This window comes from Manis javanica, chromosome 16 (assembly GCF_040802235.1).
Source record: "Manis javanica isolate MJ-LG chromosome 16, MJ_LKY, whole genome shotgun sequence".
Classification (NCBI taxonomy): domain Eukaryota; kingdom Metazoa; phylum Chordata; class Mammalia; order Pholidota; family Manidae; genus Manis; species Manis javanica.
Window position 1 is genome coordinate 36,674,045 of NC_133171.1, and position 27,955 is coordinate 36,701,999.

At 36.6% G+C, this 27,955-nt stretch overlaps 1 protein-coding gene across 25 annotated transcripts in view; it reads right to left on the minus strand.

Annotated features, from left to right (window-relative positions):
• The window catches only part of MLIP (muscular LMNA interacting protein), a 253,253-nt gene that overhangs the window by 40,915 nt on the left and 184,383 nt on the right, over nucleotides 1-27,955 (minus strand). For 20 of the 25 annotated variants that reach the window (XM_073225208.1, XM_073225204.1, XM_073225206.1 and 17 more), the window contains 2 exons: nucleotides 23,156-23,281; nucleotides 5,643-5,846 (listed from right to left, as the gene is read on the minus strand). The exons of 1 other annotated variant lie outside the window; for it this stretch is intronic. In XM_073225208.1, coding sequence (XP_073081309.1) covers nucleotides 5,643-5,846; nucleotides 23,156-23,281 — 330 coding nt within the window. The remainder of the gene's footprint in view (nucleotides 1-5,642; nucleotides 5,847-23,155; nucleotides 23,282-27,955) is intronic. 4 more of the 25 variants (XM_073225203.1, XM_073225207.1, XM_073225211.1 and 1 more) reach the window with 2 other exon arrangements.

The window sequence follows — 27,955 nt, forward strand, 5'->3', positions numbered from 1 at the left end:
ACCTAGACATAAACAGACCTGCTGTATGTGCTACATTATTAGTTTTGATAAGTTTTAAATGCATTGCAAAATGGAGGAAAAATCGGCAAAATAACTGAATGAAACACACTTTTAAGATAGTAATAAGCTTACACACCCTGACCCCGTAATACCTGTGTTCCTTTTATTGTTTTAATGGCTATATGTAGCCTGTGAAAATTAATAAAGGGAAACCACACTAAAATGGAATCTGGGCTCCAGCAGGAGACCCTCCCAGGCCTACCACACCTCAATTGCAGACCCAGCTGGAAGAGAGGAACCTACTTTGTGCTCCTAAGAGCCTTCCCAACGTCCCGCTTTGCTCCATAAAAGAGCGTTCCTCTCCTTTGTTCTCTGCCCTTGTCCATGGTTTCGCCACAGCTTTATCATCCTGTACTGCAATCCGCTGCTATTCCCGAATAAACCCATTTTTGCTAGTAAAATAACTGGCAGTTTTATTTTTAAGGTCAACAAACTCAATGCATAATATATCTACAATGAAGAAAATTCTCTTGAGTTTTGATAGCCAAAGTTTTGATTGACAGGATCCTGAACTTCAAATTTAGATAATAAGATTTGTGAATAAATATAATATAATTCACTGACCTGTCTATGTCATCTTAGGCCTTGACATTTTTAGCACCAGCCTCTGAACTTAAAAATGAGTGTCTCTATTTCTTGGTTCCTGAGGGCTCTTTCTGGGGATTAATGCTCCCTTTCTCTAGGTATGGTCCCCAAATAATGACTAGCAGGATTCTCCACCCCCCAAATCCCTGATTGCATAACTCTGAGTTGTTCTTTCTGTACTGGCTCCCAGAATTCCCTAGGAAACTCAAGATCCAGTTACCAATAGTGGTAATATGCTTCATTATGCACCTTTTTTTTTTAACCCCTGCCCTAATGCTTTAGGTGTTTTTCTTAGATGTTTTCTCCTCCTGGTTCTGTTCCCCACTCCCTTAACTGGTCTGGAGACACTTCCCAAATTAACTACTACTTGTATATGAATCCTCTTCTCAGGGAAACCCAAAGAGACAGTGGGTTCTTGTTATTTGCAGTAGTTACTTATTATAAAGTCACTCCAAACAAGGAATCAGCAAATCTCAACCACTGCTCCAAGATTAAATGCAGGATTAAGTTCCTGTTAGTTTTTTATTTTACTTCCATTAACCAATCATACATGTGTGTTTCTGTTTAAAAGTGCCTTATTTAATATATATTACTGATTCAGTAACGTTGAACTCACAGTCAACAGCACTATCGCTCATGCCTAAAGGAAGTTTACCTGACATGCCTATTTTCTCTGAGGCACATCCCAGCCTTCTTGTCCTTAGAACAGTAGACAACACCTCAGCGCTGTGCTGACGGGGTCAAATCACCAACAAAATTCAAAACATAAAAATTCAAAACATGTGGTAGTAGGTAGACCATTAACAGAACACTTGCTTTCAGCACAAGAGCTGAAACCCAAAAGCAGAGTGTCCCCTTGTTCCCTAGGCTGGGAACATGTGCACAGGCCAATCAAAGTTTTCACTGTTCTTCACATGTCCACAAATGATCCCAAAAGTAGAGCTAATAATGATTTGGGGGTTTTGCAGAAATTTCAGTGAGTAGGCAAATACACAAATAATGGACTTCTTTGGAGTTCCCTACTGCAAAGAGGGCAGGAAGAGAAAAGTAGAGCAAGATCTGTTGAGTATCTAAGCTGATAGTTCTGAGATAGCCTCACAGAATTTACCTGCTCCCAGAATGCAGGGAACAACGTATACCCATGCATGTCCTGCTAGGGGAGCTAAGATGCAGTTAAGCTAGAGCCAATGAGGGCCTGCTGGGCAGGTGAAGGAGGGTGCAGCAGACAGGGCTAACTAAGGACACCCCTGTGGACGCCAGAGTCCACATATAGTAAAGGGAGAGCAGCTATCGCTTGCCTCCCCACCTCTACCCCACCTTTGCTCTGATGCTGAGGTACCCCATAAGCTCACCAGAGTTTTGATGTAGCTCATACAAAATGAGATCTTCAGTAAACTGAAATTTTACTGAATATACAGATGAATTGATAAATTGGCTCAGATTTCATTTCTGTTTAAAATAGAAAGAATCCTAAATATTCAAACTAGTAAATAAGTTGGGAAATTTTAGAATTTGTTCATCATTAATATTTATTTATTGTTATATTCCTGTCATGTGAAAAATATATTAAGCATGTCATGGCCTAGATGGACCCGAAGCCAATCACCACAAATAAATGCAATGTAACCTGTAAGATGTATAAGATCGATACCCTGGCACAGGCAGTCACAGAAATTGAAAGAAAAATGTCACGTTGAATGTGGATGCCTGAGGAAACTTCAGAGAGGTGGAGGATAACCTGATTAGGTGAAAAAATATGAGAATATGAGAATAGTTTGCATAAGTAAGGTGAAAATCAGACAGGTATTTGATATGGGGAAAATGCGTGAGCAAGCTGAACACTAAGAAATTCCCAAGGCATGCCCGGCAGAAAATAAGTAGATTGGTTTAAGTAAAGCAGAATTGGATAGCATAACAAGAGAAGAATCCATTCAACTTGGTGAATGACCATCCACATAAAGCTGGATCTCAGAGGAGAGGAGAATCGGAAATGTGGATTTGTGAATTATCAGTACAAAGATAATCACTGAAGCCTGTGAGTGGGTGAATATCTGAGTGAAGCAATTAGGGAGAAGACGTAGAGAAGGAAGTGTACGCAAAGATAAGAAGGAGCAGTGGAGAGTTGGAATGCACATATTATCCCAAGAACAGAGTCAAGAGAGAGATTCAAGATGAATGATCAGCCATGTCAATCGCTACAAGGGATAAAACAGAGGACTGAGGAAGTTCCACTGCGTTTGCTGACAAGCAGTTTACCCTTGAGAGAGCAATTTCAAGAGAGTGGTTGAATGAAAACAGAATGCATCTAAGAATGGGTTAAAGACTGAGTTTATAGAAGGAGAATGGAAATAATGCCTTTGATCACTTGAGAGAAAGCAAGTCTGGAAATTACTAGGTTTGCAACATCACCAAGGGATGTTTTTGTTTGGGGGGTTCAAAGAGGAGAAGCCCAGTGGAAAAAGATTAAATGAAAATTTAGGAGAGCGATGGGAATGACATTCCAGGAAGGTTTGTTAATAATAAGATCTGACACTCTTAAATGGTTCTTGTTATGTTACTTAGTAGTACCTAGAACATATTAGTACATCTTAATCTCATAGGTGGCAACTACTATCATGCTCATTTTACAGATGAGCAATGGGAGGTATGCAGAGACTTTTTCTACCCAATATCACCATCTGGAAGGAGTGAAGTCAAAAATGAACTAAGACAGACTGCCTAGAAAATTATGCTCTTATCTACTGGGCTTTATTACTTTCAAGGATTAAAAAAACAAATTAAGAGTAATGACCCGCTTCATGAGACTAGGGCAAAGAGAAGGTATATTGGTTTGTTTCAAGATGAGGAGCAAAGTACCTGAGTACCACCATATACATGACATGACATCATATGGCAGACCTCTACCTTGGAAGTAAGAGAAGAGGGTAGGGATTAGGGTAGGATTTAGGAAATATTGGGCCTGCCGAGGACTTAGAAAAGAGGAATACATAATAGATTTAGTGGGAGAATAAAACCTTTTAAACACCTGCTATAACCCCATTTCATGACAGACCATCAAAGATAGTTAAGTCAAGTTCAGTGTGACTCTCCAGGGGGAAGGGTAGAAAGATGTAGTCTTGGAGATGATCCTAACAGGTGAAGCTATAAAATCAGGCCTGAGAATGACATTGCATACTGGGGAGAAGTTAGTTTAGGTAGTGGATTATGTTTTACAATTTCAGGCAAGAAACTATGTCAAGTAAAAGAGTCAAATCTTGATAACTAAATATGCTATTGGCCTAATATTTACAAAATAACTTTGTAAACATAGATATCAAATTGGGTAATCCATATATTTCAATAGGAGTAATTGAAGTAAAAGATTAAGCAATTGAATTTTCCATTAAGAAATACTGTCTAAGTATATTATTTATTATTATTATTTCAGATGTGAATATTTCTTAATTATCAGTAAATCCCAGACTCTGAAAAACAAAAATCTATTGTGAAGACTGTACAGACTGAAAATAGTTAACAAACTTCAAATAACTTTCACGTTTTTCTTTACATCCTGACCAATCACAGGCTAAAATATGGATGACATACTGATTCTATCCTTGCTGAATGGTTCAGAAAACCACCAAAACATCAACAGAATGAGCTATTTAGTGCAATTGATATCTGTAAAATACAATTATAACCCTATCATAGGTGACTTGTAAGAACACGGTTGTGTTATTATCAGAATTTTCAATTCTATTTGATAGCTAAGTGGATTTCATAGATATTGACAGGCTTCACATTGGGGAGAATTTTAAATCATTTAAAAATATACTTTCAAAACTTCTTTTTTTCTAGACCAAGAATAAGAAACAAAGGTCACAAAAATGACATCCTGAACTTTGCCCAAAAACATCTGGTTTGCATAAAGTGGATATTTTAAAATTTAATTCAGGGTTGATCAGTCATGATAGAATCTTTTAAATAAAAAAAGCAATTGTTTTCATATAATACTGTTCACTTTTTAGATGAAACTGGTCTTCAGACTGAATTTATGAGTGTTTTTTTCAAACAAACATGTCAGGGTTCAAGGAATATTATGTGGCCTTGATTGAGAGCCAATTGATTTGACTGAATGACTTGATTTATTGACTTCCAATTGCATCTCGTTAGACATAGATAATTTGAAAAATAAATGACTTTAACAAGACTTCGAATTTTACGGGAAGATTTAATTGCAGATTGAGCTTAACTAGTCAATTCTTTAAGGAAATTTTCAGTCTGAGAGTCTGTACTAACCAGGATGTACTTATGATAATGCCCAGAAGAGCAAAGGGCATAAGCCTCATGTAGTATTGACTTCTTCCTTCTAATAGAACATTTATGGCTGCATTCCAAAGCCAACTATAAATACATTTTCACTTAAAAATTATGTTTGTGTATATATATATATATATATATATATATATATATATATATATATATATTTAGATACTGAACACCTCAGGATATTTTACACATCCCATTACTACACATTATGATGCAGATAGACACATTTAAAAATAAAATGTTAATATTATTTTACAGATAATTCAGAAATTCTAAGTATTCCTTTGCCCATTGACTGGAATGAGTTCCTCCTCATTAAGGCACTGTAATTCAAAGAAGCTTTTTAAAAACACTGAACCAACACTAGAAGATAAATTAATAATGGCATCTAATAAAGTTTGAGAAAATTCCTTGCAATTTCCACCTCAGGGTTAGAACACAAAACAATGAAGAATGCAAATCAGGAAATGACTTTGACAGCAACAATAAATGTAAAATAATTCTCACGGTTAGTCATTATCTTTTCGTAAGGTCATTTGCTCTAACACAACTATTTAATATTCTTAATATACTTAAATACTAAATATTTTAATATTCTTAATACATGCTCCCTCTAGATTTCAGTTTTAACTGAGCAGAAAGAAGGTTCAGAGCACAGAACACTTCGCAGTTCAGCAGGCAATGCTCACCTTGTTAAACGCGTTGTGACTGAACAGGGTGTGGGAGTTCTGCTCGTCACTCAGTGAGAGGGAGGACACGTGACTGAAGGGTCCTGGGGTTAGACAGTCAGCATGGGAGAGGGTCTGTGGATGCAGCGGGGACTTAGCAGGAGGATAGAGTCTAGTCTGATATAAAGGGTGGAGAGAAACAGGCTTGTGAGGAACTGTCACTCCCTGGGAAGAAGAAAGGTATAAAGAGCAAGTTAGTGGACAAAAGTCAAGCTCCCTTGGAAGTAAGTCTAAGTATTATAGATGTTGTGTCAGAATCTCTTGCTCGTCGGAAGAAAACCTCTCCTCAGGCTCAGGTCTCTCACAAGACACCCGATTTCATCGTGTATTGTTGGTTTCTTTCAATAATTCCTGTCTCCCACCTCCAGCCTCCTTTGCAGGACAAAATAAGTGCCCTCAGTGTCCCTTGAAGGGTGCCAACTTTGTTAGTTTTTAACGAATCGAAGGGAGAAACGTTTAAGGAAGGAGACAGAGCCTCCCAAAGGGAATACGATGGGATAGGAAAAGGCTTCACTGAAGAGAGAGGACACAGTGGAAATTAATTTAAGGGAGCTTGTTTGGTCTGGAAGAAATGGGGAAGGAAGGGAAGGGCATCCTAGAGGATATCAACGTATGAGCAGCAGGGCGAAAGCATGGGTGTAGTTCCTGGTGCAGTAAGCTGGGGAGCTGGGCTGCGTCCCGCTAAGGATCCAGGAGTGGTGATTCTGGAAAGAGTAAACGAGGTGTCCCACCCCAGGCAGTGTGTTACTCCAGAGGGAAACTGGAGACGGAGCAAACAGATGAGTTCATCTGTAAAGAGGAGGGAATGAGGCCTTCCCTAGAGAGGGTCTCGATCTGGAAAGGGGATGATATGTGCAAGCCTTTGAGGAAATACCAGATGAGGCCACGAATTACGTCAATGGAGCAAGGAGACAAAAGGAGTGGGACTCTTCAGCCTACAAAATGTTGCCAAACAGGCCTACATGTACATATACCTATGAATGAATGCACAGGGCTACTTGTTTGCAGATATCATAATCACCTCTCATATTTTTGAAATTTTTCATGCAAAGAAATACACCGACAGTGATATATCCTGTGGTAAAACCCCTTAGGACATGAACCTTATAGAATGAACTCTGCTTTATTCACCTTTGAGACCTCAGAATTGAGCACAATGCCTATATTATAGAGGCTTAATGTATCCATGATTAAATTTTCAAAGGAATATGATATTTTCTGAGTTCAATAATATATTTTATTATTGCCCTTCTCCATAAGTAATGAATGAATACCTTTGACTTGGTGTGAAATGGAAATTTAGTATAAAATAATATGCATTGCTCAAAATTGCATCCATCTAATAGGTAAATTCAACTTTTAAACTGTGAAATTAATATTTTTTTCATGTAAGCTGAATTCGTCTTGTCAAAACAATGTATTTTTAAGTCACTGGTTTTCTAAAATTTATGCTGTGTGTTTTCTCTATTAGTATTTTCTTTTTTATGCAATACAGTCAAAAGTTACTTTAAAAAATCTGGCAAATTTTAAGAAGGTTAGAGAGTTATAATTGTAGGGTTTTTCAGTTTGAAGAAATGAGTTTTATCCCTCGGTACCTTCAAAGGATGATTAAATGTATTTGTATTAGTTTCTTGTTTGAGCTACAAGTGTTTATTTTATACATCAAGTAAATACAAATAATTTCACACATCCACAACACAACATTCACCATTCTAAAAAGAGCATCCTACATATAATATTCTAAATCATATTCATTTGTTATTTTTTTACTTGACAACAGTTTTGGAATATTCTGGCAGTACATGAAAGCTTTGGATTTGCTACCATGACACTGATTATCTCACTGACTGTAGGTGTCATTCAGTTGAATCTCTTGGAAGCTCTAAATATATCACCTAAAATATACAATCACCTAACATAGTGATAAATTTACTTCCTCTTTGCCAGTTGTTATAATGTTCATTCCTTTCTTTTGTCTAATTCCATCAGTTAATACCTCTAACATTATTAAATAATAGTCATATTAACATGCAACTTTAATGTACTGCTTGTAGTATTTGCTCACTAAAGATGGTTTTCCATTGAAATACATTCTAATTTTGTTTTATTTCTCAACCAAGTATTTCATGGGTTTATCAAATAATTACATTTCTTAGTGTGAAACATGATTCCTATTCAAACTGAGTAGCAAGCACAAGACTAGCTGTGTTAGGAAAAGGCAGCATTGTTATTGACAGTGAAACACACATAAGTAAAGGACATGAACAGAGAGCCTCTGGTTCATATTCTGGCTTCAGGTCTCTGCGGACGGCTCAGGAACCCATTGTGAGAATCTCAGGAAGCAAGACTGTATTGATCCCTGGGAAGTGCAGGATATAGAACCCTAAGTTGCAAAATAATTTCCTAAAGAATTTTGAAAGTATTGTTACACTGTAATAGTGTTACTACACTGTTACTGTTTTAGATGTAATTTTCAAAAACTTATTTTATATTTATGACGCCTACAGCTTTTCTGCTTTCCATTTATCTTTTGTCAACTCTTACAAATTCCTTTCTCTTGCTTTTATTCTGCGCAGTATATTTTATTGTTCTTAAATTTTCCAAATTGGCTATTTGATTTTTTATTTTCTTATTTACTCACTAAGTGTATTTAGAGTTATAAATTTTATTCCAAGGACTATTTTAATGTATCTAATAGAGTTCTAATAAGTTCTAATAGACAATAATTTTCATTACCTTTTTTTTCCCAGTAGAGATCATATTTTGAACTTCTAGTTTAATCAAAGTTTTATTTAAAAGCAAATTTTTCAATATACAGATGGCAGAGACTTTTTATGTATTTTAAATTTGTTACTAATTTATAAATTTTTGTGATCAGAGACACTTCTGTGTATTCTTTATCTTGGCAATTAATGAGTTTATCTTTTTGGCCTAATATATGGTTGGTTTTTGTGAGAATTCTACAGATATTTTAAAAAATGGTTTTTGTTTTATTTTATTGAAGGTTTCAAAATCTAACTACGTATAAGTTCAATTTAGATGATCTTTACCTATTTTTCCACATAATCTATCATGAGCTGAAAAATGAGTTAAAGTATTTTACCACTAATACATTTTCACATCACATCCTATCTCTTACTTTTGTCTTATTAGTGTTGATGTTATACTCTCTGATAGTTAGATACTCTTAACAATTGAACTTTCCCTACACAATTTGTCCTTTAACATATAAGGTCTTACTTGTCTTGCTTAAGAAAATTTTGGACTGAATTCAACCTACCCATTGTAAACATTGTAACTTCTCCTTTCTTTTTGTTTGTAGGACCTAGAATACTTTGTTATTTTCAAGTGTTCACAGTCACTTTGTTTTACAATCTCAGGTTGATTTCGTTTGCTGTCCAAACCAGGAAGCTTTCCTTTCCCCTTTAAAAAAAAATTTTTTTTTGTCTCCAAGTAAATGAATCTTTCCCGGACCAGATGTTTTTGCAAGAGGTTCATATAAGGAAGGAACCACTACATGGGACTGTCTTTGTGCTCCAGTTATACAGACTTTGGGGCAACAGTTTGTTTAGAGTTTATTCCTCAAATAATGAAGACTGTCAGCTGTACAGTACTTTACATGACTTGTCTGTATCCAGACAGCTACAAAAACAAAGAGCCTCCCACAAATATGATTTGCTGTGTGACTCAGTGTACAGTCTCAGCTCCTCTGCTTCTCGGAACAAAACCAGGTCAGGGGATCTTCTGTTGCAAACATATGCCCTGTGCAAAGACAAGGGATCTGGGTTTGCTTATTAAGGTGTATCGCACACATCCAGAGGTGTGTCTGCTGGCTCTGCACGCTGCAGTCACTGAACTCATGCTCCCTTTCCTCCCCACGGCACATTTCCTCATTCTCTCCACTGGGCTTCCCGTCCTGCAGGGGTCACCTGGTGGTGTGCTTGTGCTTGAGAAGAGTTTGTGCTTCTGTTTTTCCTCCTTTTTGCTTTGGATGACATCAGGATGATAAAATGTAAGTCACTGCCGACTTTATATTTGTTATATTCAAACCAGGAACCTCATTTGCATTTTTGAAAAACAAATATTCATAACACATCTTGAAGTCTGTCACTTTTTAAAACATGTTGCTTTTCCATGAGATAACTTGAGAACTTCTGAATGATCCAGAAGATCTTCTTTGTCCTTCTCCATCTCATTATTGTAAATATATATATGTACATGCATATTATATATACATAAAATAAGGATATGTATATATACACACACACATATTTTCCTATTCATATATATAGGAATTTTTATTATATATATAATTACAGATAAATGTAATATATATTTCTATATGGAGCGCGTGTGTATATCTACATCATCTTTATCATCATACTTATGTATGCATGTTGATATAACTACAGCCTCACACCACAACCCTTTTTTATACATATACTCCATTGCTGATTATACCCCCACCCAGTTTTTGCATGGAACAGTTATTTTTTTAAATTTTTTATTAAAGTATGATTGATATACACTCTTATGAAGGTTTCACATGAAAAAACAATGTGGTTACTACATTTACCCATATCATCAAGTTCCCACCCATACCCCAGTGCAGTCACTGTCCATCAGTACAGCAAGATGCCACAGATTCACTATGTCCCTTCTCTGTGCTACACTGTTTTCCCCGTGATCCCCACACCATGTGTACTAAGCATAATATCCCTCAGTCCCCTTCTCCCTCCCTCCCCACCCACCCTCCCCCACCCCTCCCCTTTGGTAACCACTAGCCCCTTCTTGGAGTCCCTGAGTCTGCTGCCATTTTAGAACAGTGATTTTTATTAAAGAAGGCACTTACTTCAGAGATGAAATTTCTCTGATTTACTTTCCCTTTAAGCCCCCAAAATGTAACTTTTCATAGTTCATATTTAGACTACAAATGCTATAACCTGAGAATATATTTAAATCTATACCTCAACCCAATTGCATAACCAAAGTCTGATATAGTATAATTTGCTCATTACTCACTGTTTCAAATCTTCAGAGGTGCTTTCTATGCATTTTCTAATGGTATTCGATATAAAGGAAAGAATTTCTGTTCATTTTGTTTTCTATGTGTTGCTTTACAATGTCTAGTGCAGCAGGAAGAATAAGCATATCCTCAATTAACCTGAGTTTTTAATTTGTCCTTTATGAAGATTCATCAAAAAAGACTTTTCTCATTTCCTTCAGAAAAATTTTAAACATCCTGATATTGAGTAGCCCATGTCTTTGCACAGCATCGCCATGTCTTGGATGCCCACTCTGTAAATGTCCTCCTAATTATGGTGCCATAATACTATTACTAGTTAAAACTCAAAGCAAAAATATAAACTTAGGGCTAGGTATATTAATAATGAAAGTACATATAAAATCTTATTTAAAATAATTCTAATAATTTCCAAAAATTGGCCTACTTCTTTTCAAATTCAAGTAGATTACCAGCATTTATACCTCATACTTATGGCTGATAACAAGTTTTACCAGACACAGGTACTGAGTCACCTCAGCGTTTTCTTGTTATTTATGTCTATATTAGTACTGGTATAGCCAATCTAGATTATTTTGCATTAGATTTTTAAAAATAGAGCCACTCGCTCATTTTATCGGGATTATTTTAATTAAAAATAGTTAAAATGCTAAACCATATGTCTCGCTGGGCATGTGAACTGCAATAAGGGGCAGCAGGCTTAAAAATAGCCAACTGAGGGCTCCCTGTCCATTGCACTAAGTTGAGAGCCCTGACCCTTTCCCAAGAAATCTCACTTAGAACACACACAAGTTCCATCTGCATAGCTCCCAAACCTTCAGAGGAGACCAGCGTAAACCAAACTGATCAGCAAAGCTTACAACCCTTCCTATTATTTTAGGTCAGGAGTTGGCTAGCTTTTTCTGTAAAGGCTCAGTTAGTATACATGGTAGGCTTTGTGAACCATACATCCTGTCACAATTACGCCCTATAGTAGCATGAAAGCAGCTTTGGAAAATACATAAATGCGTAGGCACCACTGTGTGCCAATAAAATGGGGTTTTTTTGGAGTTGGGGATTTATTTATTTATTTATTTATTATTTTATTTTTTTATTTTGGTATCATTAATATACAATTACATGAGCCACATTATGCTAGATTCCCCTCATTTGGTGATTTATTTATTTATTTCCCACCACATTCCCATTACAGTCACTGTCTATCAGCATAGTAAGATGCCACTGAGTCCCAATAAAACTTTATTTATGGGACCCAGTAGAGAACCAGATCTGGCCCACACTCCATAGTTTGTGATCCTTGTTTTAGGTTTTAAACAAAACACATTAATAAAATCTTTATCATATTTGACCTGTGCCCCACCTCCACACTGATAAATTATCTTGAGAATAGAACATCTTATTTTGGAGATCACTATGATTCCTAAAAAGGATCATTTTGCCCTGCCTTTTCATTCAAAAGATGAATATTTTAATGTTCTGGTTTTTTGAGGGAAGGACAAGGATTATAACACTGCCTTGTGTGAAACTTTCCTTCAGTGAGCTATGTGATGTTGTAAATTCTGGTAAAATGCTTTCAAACTGCTTTCCACTTACATGAGAATGGTCTTCTGAAATACAAAAATACTTAAAACAAAATTTTCAGAATCAAATAAGCTTTACTTAGAAGCTGGATTTTTTAAAAGAAATATATTATCTGGGTTGATGATAGTCTCATATCCTACAAAACTTCATGAACACAAGAACTTATGAAACAAATAATATCCTTGTTCTTTAGAGAAAAAGTAGCAGAGAAATAGGCAAGGGGTAAATTAATTTAGCTCTGTTTATTAAGAGAATTATAGATGCTTCAGAATTTAGAGTTGACAGAGATATCAGAAAATTAATCCTATAGCCATACTGACTGCTTTCACCATTCTAGAAAAAGCCCACTTTCTACCCGGCCATCAAATCAAACTGCTTTAACTTCAAAAAATGTTTTCATTGCAACACCAAAGAGCGTTTTAAGGCACTATGGGCTCTTTTCATTAAAGAGCACATCTGAGACTCTTTTGTTCCGCCCTGGTATTTTAAAGTTACCTCCTTTCCTGTGGTTTAGAAGTGAAGGGTGAACATCCACTTCCTTTTTCCTCTGTCTGTCCCCTCTTCACACCACACACAGTGGTCTGTGCCTTCGGGAACTCTGAGCAGCACTGAGAGAAATATGCTGGAGCCTCTAACTCCGTCCTCTCTCCTTTCTTCCCACCTCTTTGGTAAAACAACACTTATTTTTTAAATGCAGCACTTATTTTTCAGCTTTCCTTTCCTGGCTGGAGTTGATAACAATTTAAAATCAGAATCATAGCATTTCTGCTCTAGTTTCAGTTTTAAGCAACACCTTGTTCATAAAGTCAAGAACAGTTACAATGTATTCCTTAGAGTGACTCCTTCAGCCAAAGACATAGCAACCTTTTACAGATACTATGGCAGAAGCCCCAAATTATAAGAGACCCTAATCATCTACATTTCACTGAGATTAAGCCAAGATAAATTAGGTCTCTTAATTCTGAGCATATGGCATAACTTCTTGCTTATCAACCCTAATTTTGAAGCATTCGCATGCATTTTTAAAACAGACATACTTAAAGCAACACTTATCTATTTTAAAATCCTGATTTGAACCAAAACATTTGAACTTGTGAAGTAGGAAAAAAGATAGCATATGCTTAGCTATTTCAAATCCTCTTTACAAAAAAAGTTTTTACATTTTATTAAAATGTAATTTTGAAGAGAGGCTTTGGATTATTTAGGGCTTAAAGTGTGTGGTTGTCTCAGAAGACCAGGTGATAGAGATAAGTGTGAAGATACTTGACAGGCATGTGCTCAAGGGGAAAAAAAGGAGATACTTCATAATCAATCACAGGGCCACTGGAGAGTTAAGATGCTAAGTGTTACATTTTTCTACACATATACTTTAATTCTGGTCCGCATTGCCAACTTAGATGTGTTTGAAACAATTGATATTTAAAAAGTCAGAAAAGAGTTTCTGTGATTTTTCATAATGTTGGGGGGGGAAGAAGCAGAACATATTTGGTGACGGATTAACAAGAGGTCAACCCTTGACTCCAAAATTATAGTGATTCTAAAGCAAACAGTAATGACAATAAACATTTAAACTATTCATCACCCATACTGTGTCCAGAGCCTTTCATAGTGACTATTTCATTTAATCATGAATGGGTATCAACATGGGTACCATTAGAAATAGGTTTAGTAGCTCCATTTTTCTAGGATGAAATGGAAGTTCACGGTCATCTGATCTTCCCAAGATCACACAGAACCCTTTTTTCCAATGCATTCTGTCATAATCGTTCTTTCCTCTTTAAGAAGCAGAAAGTTAAAGGCTCCCGTACTGGATTAGAGGACCAGAGGGCCCGGCCATGAAGTGTGCAGCCTGAGTGTGAAGTGGGCAGTTTAGAATGAGGAAGGACAGAGGGTGTCAGAAAAGGTTAACAGTAGAAAGGAGAGAGAGACCAAGGTTCAGAATATTTAGAACCCACTAGAATCTAAGCTCCACTGCACTGTGAGGTTCAGGTTTCACAGCGCACTGGGTAGGGCTGGCTAACCACACAGTCACACTGTCTGCTCTATTTCCTGTGGAGTCACCCGTAGCTGTCGCAGAGCCTGGCACAAATACTGAATGGCTGAACACTAAGAGCAGAGGGAAAAAGAGTGACCGTGGAGAGAAGAGGCGATACTGTCCCTCAGGAAACCACAGCACCCCTCAGCACGGCTTGGACCACTCACCATGGAAAGAGTACTATTTGTTATGTTTTGGACCTAAACAGTACATTGTGAAACTTTCTATCTCTCTAAACACACAACCTGAGTAATAAGTAAAACTTGCTCTCTTTTTTTCCTTTTGGTTATCATCTGAAGATGAGAAGTACCAGGAGGCTTCCAACAATATTTAAAGACATAAACACAGAATTTTGGGTTTTGCAGATGTATGTACTCAAGTCCGGTATTGGGGATGACCTCACCAACAGCAGGCATTTATCATTCAGACTGCCTGACTTTCAAAAATGTCTCTGTTAGCTGTTGCCCTGAAACCTAACAATTAGAGAAATACAAGGAAGGAGAAATATCTAGAAAGATGGGGAAGTCATAATTTTGCTGAAAATACTGAGAGCCAATGAAAATGTATGTCCTTCATCTAACAGGGCTATCCTTCTGAGTAGAGGCACATGGAATCTGGGAAATTCTATAAACAGGCTAACTAACCTCCTTCATGCAATAGGGAAAAGATCTTAGTTACAACATGAAAAGAAGAAACCTAATCAATGGTTGAACTGAAATGCCCTTGGCAGGGGTACTATTGAACTTCATTTAGTCATCAGTTTCTTGTGGCTAGAAGGGAGCCACAAGATGGTCTAGGTGTTCTAACTCCTAAACTACTGACATTTGGGGCAGGTTAATTCTTTGTGGTGGGAGCTTATCCTGTACATTGTAAGATGTTTATCAACACCCATGGCCTCTACCTACTAAGACGCCAGTGGCATCTACAGTCGTGACAACCATTAACGTGTGGGGCAAAGTCACCCCAGTTGAGAAACACTGATCTGGTCCAATCCCCACATTTCATCAGTGAGGTTCAGGTTTCACAAGCGCACTGGATAGAACTGGTTAACCACACAGTCACGACTAGATCCCACACTTCAGAGCTCTTCCCACAAAACCATGCTGCCTTGATTTCCCATTGGTTCAACAATACATCAAAATGAATAAGGTCCTTAGATCTTGCCTGGGTGTGGATTCTAAAACTGGGAGGTGAACCCACCCTGCAAAGGACCAGTCCTTCAACCAAATGCAATTCGTGAGGGCCTAATGCTACCTGGAAACAGTTTAGCCAAAGACTTGAGAAAAATGCCTGTTTTTCTGACCTTACCCCATGGAATAAAGGGTACTTGCTTTTCTTTGAGCAGGTAAAATATGCTAAACCTCTCAACTCCACTAGATAAACATAACTGACAATCCAGTTCTTGGTGAGTTGTTTATTTTCTTACCAAATGTAGTTTTCTCTTGTCAAGGAAAAAGTGAAGTAAGAACACATTAAAGATCTAGAGGTCCATGAGACAAACTGACAGTCGGATGGCTGGGCTACTTTAGATCTCCATATGCGGAAACTAGGACATTATTATGAAAAACTCTAAAAACCTACCAGCTCTCCCATCCCTATGGAATAGCCAATTTTGAATTTAGAAATGATTACAAATCTTCCTTCCCATGCAGCCTTTGAAATACAGAAGAATCCTTTTTTAAATCCCATTTCCTTTTTCCACATACATTTCTTAAATGAACTGCTTCTCCTGCCTGATTTCAGCTTTTCCTCGGCTGGACTTCTCATGCTGTCTTTGGCTTTTTAATGGAATTCAAAAACACAGTTTTCTTTACCAATTTCAGCTGTCTGCTTCATCCTCTCCTGGGCGTTCTTTTGGTTGCTTTTCTCTTTCGGATTTATTGTTTTCTCTGCCTAAATTACCCACTTGAAGTTATTTTATCTTGGATCCCAGAGAGGAAGAGAGAGATCCCAACTTTCTTCACATAACTCATCTTTAAACTTTTATATCTTGCTGTGACCTTTACATTTGCCGTTATTCAAAGTCTGTCTAATCTCACCCATGCTTTAAAATATGTAACAATCTCTCCAAGGTTTGGAGATTATAATGTGTTTCAAGCACATTAATCTTATCATTTATATAAAAATAATATCTCCCATTTTTACTATGTCCTACTCTATGCATTCTTCCTTGAGTTCACTTCTCATGGGTCAAAAAAAATGTTCAGTAGTGAAAAGAAAATGACAAGCCTCTCACTCTGATTGCATTTGCTAAGGATCCTTATTAATAACTATCACCCAAATCATGCTAAGGCAGTTGTGGAACTGAAACTGTGTAGGGAGGAAAGGAGGAGACAACTGCAGACTGTGTCCCAGGAGAGAGAGACTGATTTTACCAAAATTGTCTTACATGCCCAACTTACATACTTACATGCCCCCCTGCAACTGTGCCTGTCTTAGGTTGTTCCTCCCTTGAGGAATCTTACCCGTCTCTGGCTAACCAGTCATCTTCCGGGGCCATACAGGGAAATGTAAAGTTGGTAAGTGAAAGAGAAGCCATATTGTTTGAAAAGGTTAGCTTTTTACTTCTTTGTATGTAAGTATGTATGCATGGTACTGTGACCATCTATAGTGCTAGTCACAGGATGACCTTGACTGAAAGTTCAAGAAGTTTTGGGATAGAGATTCCTGTTAAGTAAAACATAAGAATGCATCCTTTATCTTGCCGACAAAACTAACTTCTTAATCTCTGAATATCACTTTGGATATTACTTAAAATTATTTTTATACAGCTACCTTTTCTCTTTGGACATTCTGTTGTTTAATACCTTCAGATGAAGTCAATATAGACAATTTAATTCTATTTTAACAGGCCTTATTTTTTTTTGAGAGGGCATCTCTCATATTTATTGATCAAATGGTTGTTAACAACAATAAAATTCTGTATAGGGGGGTCAATGCTCAATGCACAATCATTAATCCATCTCAAGCCTAATTCTCGTCAGTCTCCAATCTTCTGAAGCATAACGAACAAGTTCTTACATGGTGAACGAATTCTTACATAGTGAATAAGTTCTTACATGGTGAACAGTACAAGGGCATTCATCACAGAAACTTTCGGTTTTGATCACGCATTATGAATTATAAACAATCAGTTCAAATACGAATATTCGTTTGATTTTTATACTTGATTTATATGTGGATCCCACATTTCTCCCTTTATTATTATTATTATTTTTATTTTTAATAAAATGCTAAAGTGGTAGGTAGATGCAAGATAAAGGTAGAAAACATAGTTTAGTGTTGTAAGAGAGCAATTGTAGATGATCAGGTGTGTGCCTGTAGACTATGTGTTAATCCAAGCTAGACAAGGGCCTTAAAACATCCACGGATGCAGATTTCTCTCAAAACAGGGGGGTGAGGTTCTAAGCTTCACCATTGTTGATCCCCAATTTCTCACCTGATGGCCCCCCTGCAACTGTGCCTGTCTTAGGTTGTTCCTCCCTTGAGGAATCTTACCCGTCTCTGGCTAACCAGTCATCTTCCGGGGCCATACAGCGAGATGTAAAGTTGGTAAGTGAGAGAGAAGCCATATTGTTTGAAAAGGTTAGCTTTTTACTTCTTTGCAAATTTATGCCCTGTGGCTTCTATGATCAGCACTTGTCTCGAGGTATCTTTACCACCTGGAGGAATTATGATGCTCGATAAATTCGATATGAGGCACGAATTCTATTTAAGTGTTGTAATTAGGAAGGAAGAAGAAAAGCTATAGATGTAGCATATGAAGGAAACTTGGGAGGATTGATTATTTCTTTGCCATATCTTCTTGTAGAGTAACTTAAGCATGTATAGGTTTTAAACTACTAACTAACTTGAGCACACCTATTAACATAATAGGAATACGGTGACATAAACTAAGCAAATCTATAATTACCAGCCATCTCCAGTGAAGCCAAGAAAACCAGTTAGGCACCCTAGGCATTTGTGAGAATTTGTCTATGATATGATGGATATTGTCCAACTAACAGGCCTTATTTTAAAACTGGAGTATTCTTTACATAAGAGATTCTAAATAAGGCAATGACCAGTTCTCTTAAATAAAGATAAACAGGAGCTTCGTGGGTTAACAAAACATAGAACACATTTGCATAAAGCTGTCAAATTTCTATATTGTTCCCCAGTAGATTGGGGTACAGTCAGACACTAGACACACACCAAGTATTTCTGAAACATCCAATACTTCAGAGCTTAACTATCAGAGTTCCGTTGCTTAACTAATTATTAGAATTATTAGAATAATTCTATCTATTATGATGGAAGTGGCAAATAGGTCTTCTTTGTGTATTTATTTTAAAGCAAATAAAAATCTCTTTAAGATTCTTAACCTTACATACAAGGGGAGAGAACTGGAAAAGAAGTCTCCCTTAGCAATGTAGACAACTGCAACTGAAAATCATAACCCTTCAGTTCCAATCTTCCAACCTGAACACCCAATACAAGGTCAAGAGAAAGCTGAAGCCAAAAAAAAAAAACAGGCAGCAGAGAGATGAAATTTCAAGTGTGAAGAGGTGATCCTGTCTGACTATATTTTGAAGGAAAAAGCAAGTATCTATCTGTATAGGACATTTTTTTAATATTAAAAACATAGTTTATTGTGTTGATACATTATTAAAAACATAGAGTACCCAACATTATATGAGAAATTATATATTACCCATTACACTTGAAGGAAGGAAGGAAGGAAGAAAGGAAGACAAAGGAAAAGAAGAGAAAATCTCACAAGAATTTCATTACTTGGATAAACAAAAACAAACCTGGTAAAACTTGGAGAAGCCAAATCTCTGATCTTAACACCTCTAATGAAATGGAATACAAGGAATTTCATTTCTCTCCCACTAAAAAATTCACAAACCAAGTAATCATTTCTAGATCTAAAAAGGCTAAATATTTTGATCTGAAAAATACTTCTTAATAAAAGGTTAGCAGTGACAAAAGATAACTTTATGACAAAGAGAGTGAGCCATCTTGATCGAGAAACAAATGTTGAAAAAGTAGCAGTTTGTGGCAAAGCCAGAAGTCATTCCCAGTAACAGGCAGTATTGTGAGTTTCCCCTTGTAGCAAAGATGACTGTTTGTTCTACAATACTAATACTGTGGGTGACCCGGGAAGTGCAGGTGAGGGCGGCAGTAGAAATACAACCTGATGAATAGAGAGAAATCTGAAAGTCACCCAAATAGCCATCAGAGCTGAATGTCAGACACAGAGAGTTTGGTAGCAGTCAGATATCCAGGAAAAGTCAGACTAAAAGAAAGAATGGAAATACTTCAACAAAGAAAATTCACTTTAATTATCCTTTTATGTTCTCTATGAAGTGGTATGGAGGAAATTCGCTAAATGGTCATTTTCACACAAAAACATATTCTTTTCCTTATTGAAGCAAATTAGAAAGAAAATAAAATTTAAGGGGCATACATGCTGGGAGGCATTATTTCTCATTAAATATATATATATTTCAAGAAACTCAGATGAAATGGCTATTTCCCCTTTAATTCTGTCTAAAACATTTTTATACATTTCTCTAAGAAAATGATGTATCTAATATCATGGGTTTAATTACTAATTTATAAAGAACAAAAAAGAATTACATACTATTTTATATAACTTAGGTTAGCAATTGCTTTTCATATTCAATTAAGAATCATCAGTGAAAAAAATCACCTTTGTTTAATTAGGTACATTAACTGACCAGAAAGCAATCAGTATATTTTGCAAACTTACAAGTAGTCAGACAAACTAAAAACATTAAGCTCAGCTCGTTAGCATCTTCATTCTCATCAGTGAATTGATTTGTTAAGCTTCTCTGTCTTCTGGCTACTCGTTCGTCCAATCAATTCTGTTAATTATTTTCCAACTCTGCCTTTAAATTATCAATGGAACTATGTTTCAAAGCACATCACTTGAGTTTTAAGTCCATTTGTGGGGTGTGAGAATATTTTGTAATAACTCAAAAGGATCACAAATAGATACAAAATGTGGGCTTAAAGGTAATTTCAGAAAAGCGTAAACTTCATCCTGAAGAATCTTTGTTAAGAAACCCATCTAATATAGAATTACACTTCCTGGCCTGTGCCATTTTGTTGTAAAATTTGCTGATTAATAATCTTAATTACTTGATCATGCATTTGGCTTCAAACTTTCACTTTAGTACTCAAGAGGCTATCTCCAGGCAAATTTTCAGTTCACTATCAGTTCAAAAGGCTGCCTGGTTGTACCTTCTTAAGCTCCAGTAAATACATTTCTGTCTGGTCTCATCATCTTTGTGTCTGACATTTTGTAACAGAGAGTTTTGAAATCATATTTTATGGCAGTGAAGCTGCTAAGGGAAATTTATTGACTTAACAATCCCATCCAGCATCTCCTGTCATGTGGAACTGTCCCTGGTACAAGCAGATTAGTGAATGTGAGCTGCTTCAATTTGGCCCAACTGTCTGGCTAAAGAATTTTCCATTACATGGCTGGGTGAGATCTACAGAGTTTGGAACCATTCAATTTAGTCCGTCGCACCAGTAGAAAAGACTACAACAGGGACTGGAACTGAATTTGAGTACACTCTCTTTTATTGAAGTTCTGATTAAGTAACAACGCTGAGATTATAAATTTTTGTCACTCAATTTACTTTTTAAGTGGAGCTAAGCGTCTACACTTATGAGTTGTCTTTGGTATCTGCTTCCATCATAGATTCTGGACACCATGAGATGGTAAGTAGAGCTCAATATTAAAAGGCCAGTTGATAGCATGTGCAGTGTCCCACTGTGCAGTAACTCTGAGGTTCTATTATATCTCCCCCCTCATACAAGGTCAACAAATAAGCCCAGAGAGCATTTGGAATTCACTTAGAAGTGCTATGCTAGAATTCTGTCAACTCTGACAGTCCACAGATTCCTATCACTTTCCATGTTCCAGACAGAAAGTTGGAATACACATAAGAATAAATTGATTGAAAGAAAATATAAATAAGATTATGGCTGTAGCACCTTAATATTTACAAACAAGCTCAAATTTTCCACAAATTATCTGGGGATAGTAAGGAAGTGGCAATTCTTTTTAATGACTTCTACTACACTTGAAAGTGGAATTTATCATTTCTGAGGACAGTAAGTTATGGTAAATTATAGATAAACTTAATTTTCTATGAAGGATATCATTTAAAATAAAATACATAAATTTTAAATTATACCTATACAAAAGAAAAAAATTATTATTTTACAGTATTATTAAATCATATTTTGAATAAAATTAATTACATGGATAATACGTGAAATTTATTTTAACTGTTGGCATTTTTGTCATAGAAGACTATTAATTTTCTAAATTTTTATAATGATTCCATACTGCCTAAAATGACACATTAAGCCTCTAAAATATTAGCATCATGCAAGCAATAGATATTTAATAAGTGTTTTTGTTGATGAAGGAAATATGCTTTCCTGTCAGGAAGTTCCATTTCTGTTTTACATACAATTAGTGAAAACAACTCTCTATATATATATCAATAAAATTTCTCTAATTTAAGACTACATTTTATTCTAAATTATGAAAATAATTATCTCTATCATTTTCAATGATATTAGTACCTACTAAAATTTTTTAACTTACAAAATCATATCAGTCCTTACACAGCATGTATAAACAAACAGAAAATATTATAGTGCCCATTTTATAAATAAAAACTCTGATCATGAGAAAGTACTTATGAACTTTTCAAGGCTACATAGTGACTTGTGACCTTGTCAGAGTTAATTTTAGATTTTAAGTTACCCAAATTTTAGAATTTGAAGGATCCTTAAAATGTACCTGATCTGAAGGCCTCATTTTATACATCAACAAACTGAAGCACAGAGAGAGAAAATGACTTGTTTAGTATAACATAACTAATATGTAGCAGGTAAGACATTCTTTATATTTTATACATACAAATGTAATTTATATTATGAGGAATATTGTTAATTATCATTTTCAAACTTAAAGTTTAAAAAAGCATATCCCTTACATTCCTTTATAAATTGATTTTTTTATAGATTACCAAATATGGTGATCTCACGTGTCCTGGTTATATCCAGAAAGGTTTCTAGATTGCTTACATTGCTTATCCATGTAATAAGGCTTGAGATATAAAATATATAACCCATGCATATTTGTTGCATTTTTAATAAGGCAAATCATGATATAAAATTTCTCTTTGAAATAACTTATGAATTTTGCATTGCATGAATGTATATTTTGGTATTTTTCCCAAATAGAAAGCACCGTCAACAGCCTTTCACTGACTATATAAGGGGATGATGGTATACCTGTTTTCACACATGAACCAAATGAACAACACCTTAAAACAACTTAAACCCCTATCACCTAACTAGTGCTGCCCAATCTGGGGGATCACATCTCTACTATGTTAATATGAATCTGATCAACAAAGCTCTTGTCAAAGCTACTATATCAAATCTAAAATACTGAGTCTCTACAAAAGGAAGCAGGATTTTAAAAATAAGAATGCAAGACCTATATGCCCCTGCAGCTAATGACTTCATGATGTCTTTATAGAGATGAATGTCTTGGTCCCCAAAATAATACCAGAACTAAGTAGAAAAATTTTAGAAAAAACTGAAATATTTCAAAATATTACCTTAGAAATATAATGAGTTCCTTTATATTATGTAAAAAAATGGATGTTTTTTTATTAAGCATACCTTAATCAAATGAACATTTTCTTGCACATCATATATTCACAGAGTAACCTGTACATTTCATAGAGTTATTTATCAAAATATCAAAGATTTTCTCATGTGCATGCTCACCTGCTCAGAGAAGTCACTGTTATCTTCCAGGTATTTACTGAAAGGATTGGGTTCATAGACTTCCTCCTCTTTTTTCAGTAAAATTTTGGATTTTACAGGTACTGGGCGAATGACTCCAGGCTTAGTCTTCATGAATGTCAAATAAATATTTTAAAAGATAAAGAAAGAAATACCATGAAACAGAAGGAATGTGAGTACTGTTAAGTCACTAACAATGCTCTCACAAAAATTTATAGCTTTTTAAAATTTTCGAATAGTTTTTCAAATAAAAATAGTCCAGAAATCAAATGACTTGAATTAATGTAACTTGTTTTAAGTTAACTGTTACAACAATTAACTCATCAAGATCTCTACTACCATGACTTTCAAAATAAAAAAAAATGCATTATGTAGACAAATGCATTCTTACATTCAGTGCTTTCAGTCAATAAATATTGACTAGGAGACAGCATTCTTCTTCTGGATATGGTAGGATATATGGATTTGGTACAAGCCACCAAATCCATAAGCACTTATTTTTCTGGAAACTGCCTCCCATGCCCCAAAATCCACAGGGCTGGGCCTGTGTAGAAAACATGTTCATACTACATATGATGAAAACAAGGGTGGCCTTCCAACCTAAGAGGCTGTAGGGGTAGATAGCATAAAGGATTTCTTCCAAGAATGTGGAACAGGAATTTAAATTACTCTGCAGTCACTTTGAGGGGGTTGAAATTATATGTCAGTTTGGGAGCTGTATGGGGAGGCTTTACTCTGCCATAGAAGCAGGTATGATGAGATCAAGAAAGACAGAGCCAAGTTCACACAGAGACAGCCCAGAAAAAAAGGACACTTAAGGGCTTTCCAGAACTGAATTTCAAAACACTCCTGGGGCCCAACTGGATTTTGTGTCCTGAGGAACCCCAAGACTTCGCTTTTATGCAATATTCTCCTTTTTTTCAAACTCAAGTTTACTTCTGCTACCTACAATCAAGAATTTCAGCTAACAGACTAGCCCATTCAAGCTTCATAAACACACACCCAATGTCAGTTTAATGGGAGCGGGAGAGAGAGCATTCTACTTTGTGGCAGTTCCAAAATGATGTCTCACAAACACCAAAATCTTGTTACATTGTAAAATGTCACAAAATGATTGATAGGTTTACCAAAACAGCGCAAACAAGAATTCAATAAAACGTTGTGACACTTTTCCTGTTTAAGCATTTTGCTGTAATCATTCTTCTCTACTCCATTCCTTTCAGAAAAAGTGAATTAGCTTTCCTCCGTCAGTGCCACTGCTCACAAGTTAAGCCATAAGGGATCACATCTCTCTCTCGGCTCTGTAAACCACCTGATTCATTCTGAGTCTTGAATAAGTGATACTCTGCAATACTCTTTTCAATCGATATGTTTCCAGTTATCTTTCACATTTATGCCAACTGGGGAAATACAGATTGAGAAAAGTCTCTATCTTCCCCAGGCTAAGGAAATATCTCCCAACTTAAGAAGTTCTGATTTCTCTCAAGGGGAAAAATGAGCAAGTAGCATCAAATGATACATGAAGTTACACAGCTGAACGTACATATGAGAGCCATATGCCTCCAGGAAATTCAACATAAAAACAAAGCCCAGGTGGTGACTGATTTCTATAGCTTCGTAATGAAAGAGATGCCTCATATTTGGGTCTTGATCCTAAGTTGTCCAGATTTCCTGTCTCTCTTTTCTCTTTGACTTCCTGTTGTATTTCTCCTCCCTTCTGCTCTTACTACTGTACTTTTTCTTTCTCTCCTGCTCCTTTGTGAGGTAGGCAATCAGTACAGCAACTCCAGTGCTCAGGGACTAAGCTTGGTGACAGTAGGCAGAAAGATGAAGGCAGAGAAAAGAACTCTGGCCAGGAGCACTTAGTAGGCTAAGAGAATCCCTCTGCCAGAGAAACGTGACTACCTGGTCCCTGTACTGCTAGCAGGCAGGTGTTTGGGGTTTCCCTGGTCTGGAGGCCTTTCACTCACATCATCTCTCTCAAGACCAGAAAAAAGGCTCTTCCAGTTGCTTGGATATCAAGTAGCTTCAGTATCAGAATCAAAACCCTGATGCTTCCTATCTGTTTCCCCAGCAGACTTCATGCTCTTTAGTTCCTATGAATTTCCTGGATTTAATGGTTGTCAATCTGATGACGATTCTTTCTCTATTTCTTCCACTCTAGCAGATTTTCTACACTCTCACCTTAGACTCTGTATCCTAGGCTCAGTCCACCTGAAGTCTCTGAGACCTCCTCCTTCTAGTTTGTTTACTTGGTCTTGGTACAGTAGCCCGGATTCTTACATTATATTCATCACCTCTTTCCTGAGTCCTGTTTTTTCTCCTGCACCTTAACCTGCTGTCACTCAGTAGTCAGTATTCCATACACATGGAAGTCAATTCTAGGTAAAAGAAAACTAGACATAGTTTTGCTTCTGACTGTGCGCACACTTTGCATCCTATCACCTTTAACCATACCCTCCATCCCTGTCTTTCAGTGTTTGGTCAAATTGGAAATTAAACCGTGGTAGCCCAGCTCTAACCCCCACGCAGTCTCCATAAACCCTGGTACACTGACAAATCATGTCTGTAGAAGCCACTGCACCTTGTTCGTCCCAATCCACATACTTCAAAATGAGTTTTAACCCTTGAGGACTCATTGCAGATAATGACACCAGCATTCTCCCATAGACCCAGATTCCTTATCTTACCTATGTGGGATCAGGCCCCATATTCAATATTTTAGTTAGATTATCTCATCAATTCCTTATAAACAACTGTGTTGAGAGGCTTAGAGAGAATAATTCGCATGCTTAAGTCACATAGTTAGTATGTGAAGAAGTCAAGATTTAAATCCAGGACCAGTCTGATCATCAAGCCCACGCTATTAATTACTCCTACAACCACTGCAGAGACAGACAGACAGACAGACACAGAGAAACAGCACAGATAGAAACTAAAACTCATAAACATCTACCTCTCTATCAAATCCTCTGCCCAGTCAATAAAAAAGTCCTAATATATTTGTATTTTTTATTTCTTTTAAATTAATTGGATTTTTTTTTCACTGCCAATTGCCACATCCTTGATTTTGGCCACTGGCACCTCATACTGTGTCATTTTACTTTTCTTTCTTCACTAGTCTTACTAAATCCAGTTTTTCTTTCCTTAAGTATGGCACAAATGTCCCTGTGAAAAAAGCATTCCTGGAATCCTGCAGGACCTGATGTTTTCCTGCTCACCATCCACATCCACACATTCTCCCTTCACCTACACACACACACACACACACACATACACAACCACTCCACCTCCTAAAGGACTCTGCAATTTGCACGGCCAAGACATCAAAATTTATACTGATGTCTCTCTGAACTTGGTTAAACATCCACTCCAAGAAGCAGCATGGTATTGGTGGGAGGAAAGCATAAGCACACAAATTTTTCATTTCTGCCATAAGGTCAACACTGTATGACCTTGAGAAAGCCAGTCAAACTGACTGGACCTTCTTCTAAAAGATTATAATTCTAATCTATGATTAGGTCCCTTAATAATGGGTAATGGCACATTTTATTATTTACATTCCTGACCCCCTCAGGAATTATGCTGCACAGAATTATTGCATAAGGCTTGTATATTCAAATACATCATTCAAACAAGAGTCTCAAGGTGCCTTTTAAAACATCTATAAAATAGCACATGTGAAGCAACTGGTGCTGTTGCAGACACATATAAAGCTTTCTCGGCATGTTAGTTAGCACCTCCTCTCTGCTCTTCCTAATACTTGTTCCTTGATACCAAATGGTTATGTAATGTATGTTTGCTAAAGACTAAATCACAACACAAAGTAAATAGCTCTTTTCAAGTAAGAAGATACCTGCTAGCACCTTGCCAATCAAAATAAGGTTTGTAAACCAGCAGCATCCTTTGGAACCTGTTATAAATGCCAAATCTCAGACCCTGCCTTCAACCAACTGAATTAGAATCTTCTTTTTAACCAGATACCTTGGTGATTCACATACACATTAAAAACTGAAAGGTACTCAGTTAGAACTCATCTCATTAAAATGTCATGCTGCTCACCTAAAGACAGATCTTCCTTGATCTGCCATCCCAAAGACATCTATTTAGCCTCAAGCTTCTGCCTCCAGACCAGAGGAAACACGTTAGAACAGACTGTTCTTTATTCCTTGCTCAGGGTCTCCTGGTATCTTCAGACTGCAGATATAGGATGCAAAGTGTGCACAAGCCCACTTTGGTTCTCTAATTCCAACAGTCTAATTCTGCCAAATGTGTGTCAAAACAACAATAAAGGAATTAATCAAATTAGAAGAGCCTGTAAATGTGAGCTAATGCTGGCAAGATTGTCATTGTGAGCAATATTTTAACTAAACTAGCCCAAAGAGGCCCTTTGTCCATTTTTATCTGCTCAAGAATCCATACATCCAGCTAGATTCGTGAGTTAAATAAATGTTATTCTTATGATGCCAGGAAAAGCAACTCCATAATTTTCCTCCCAGCCTAAGTGGAGATATTAAAAGGGGTAATGATTCCCATGGTCAGCACAAAAGACACAGAAAAACACCGAGAAGGTTCTCCAAACAGCACATTTCAGTTCACTGGGATGAACCTACTGAGAACTACGTTGCATCTGATATTTTTGATGTGCCTCAAGACAAAACAAATTTTTTTGGAGCTCTAAGGCACACCTCTGTCAGATGCTGTCTGGACCCATTTTGCCAAAGCAGACCTAGCCTATGTCAGGAACTGTGCTGTCTACAGAGATGAGTCGTTGCTCTCAGA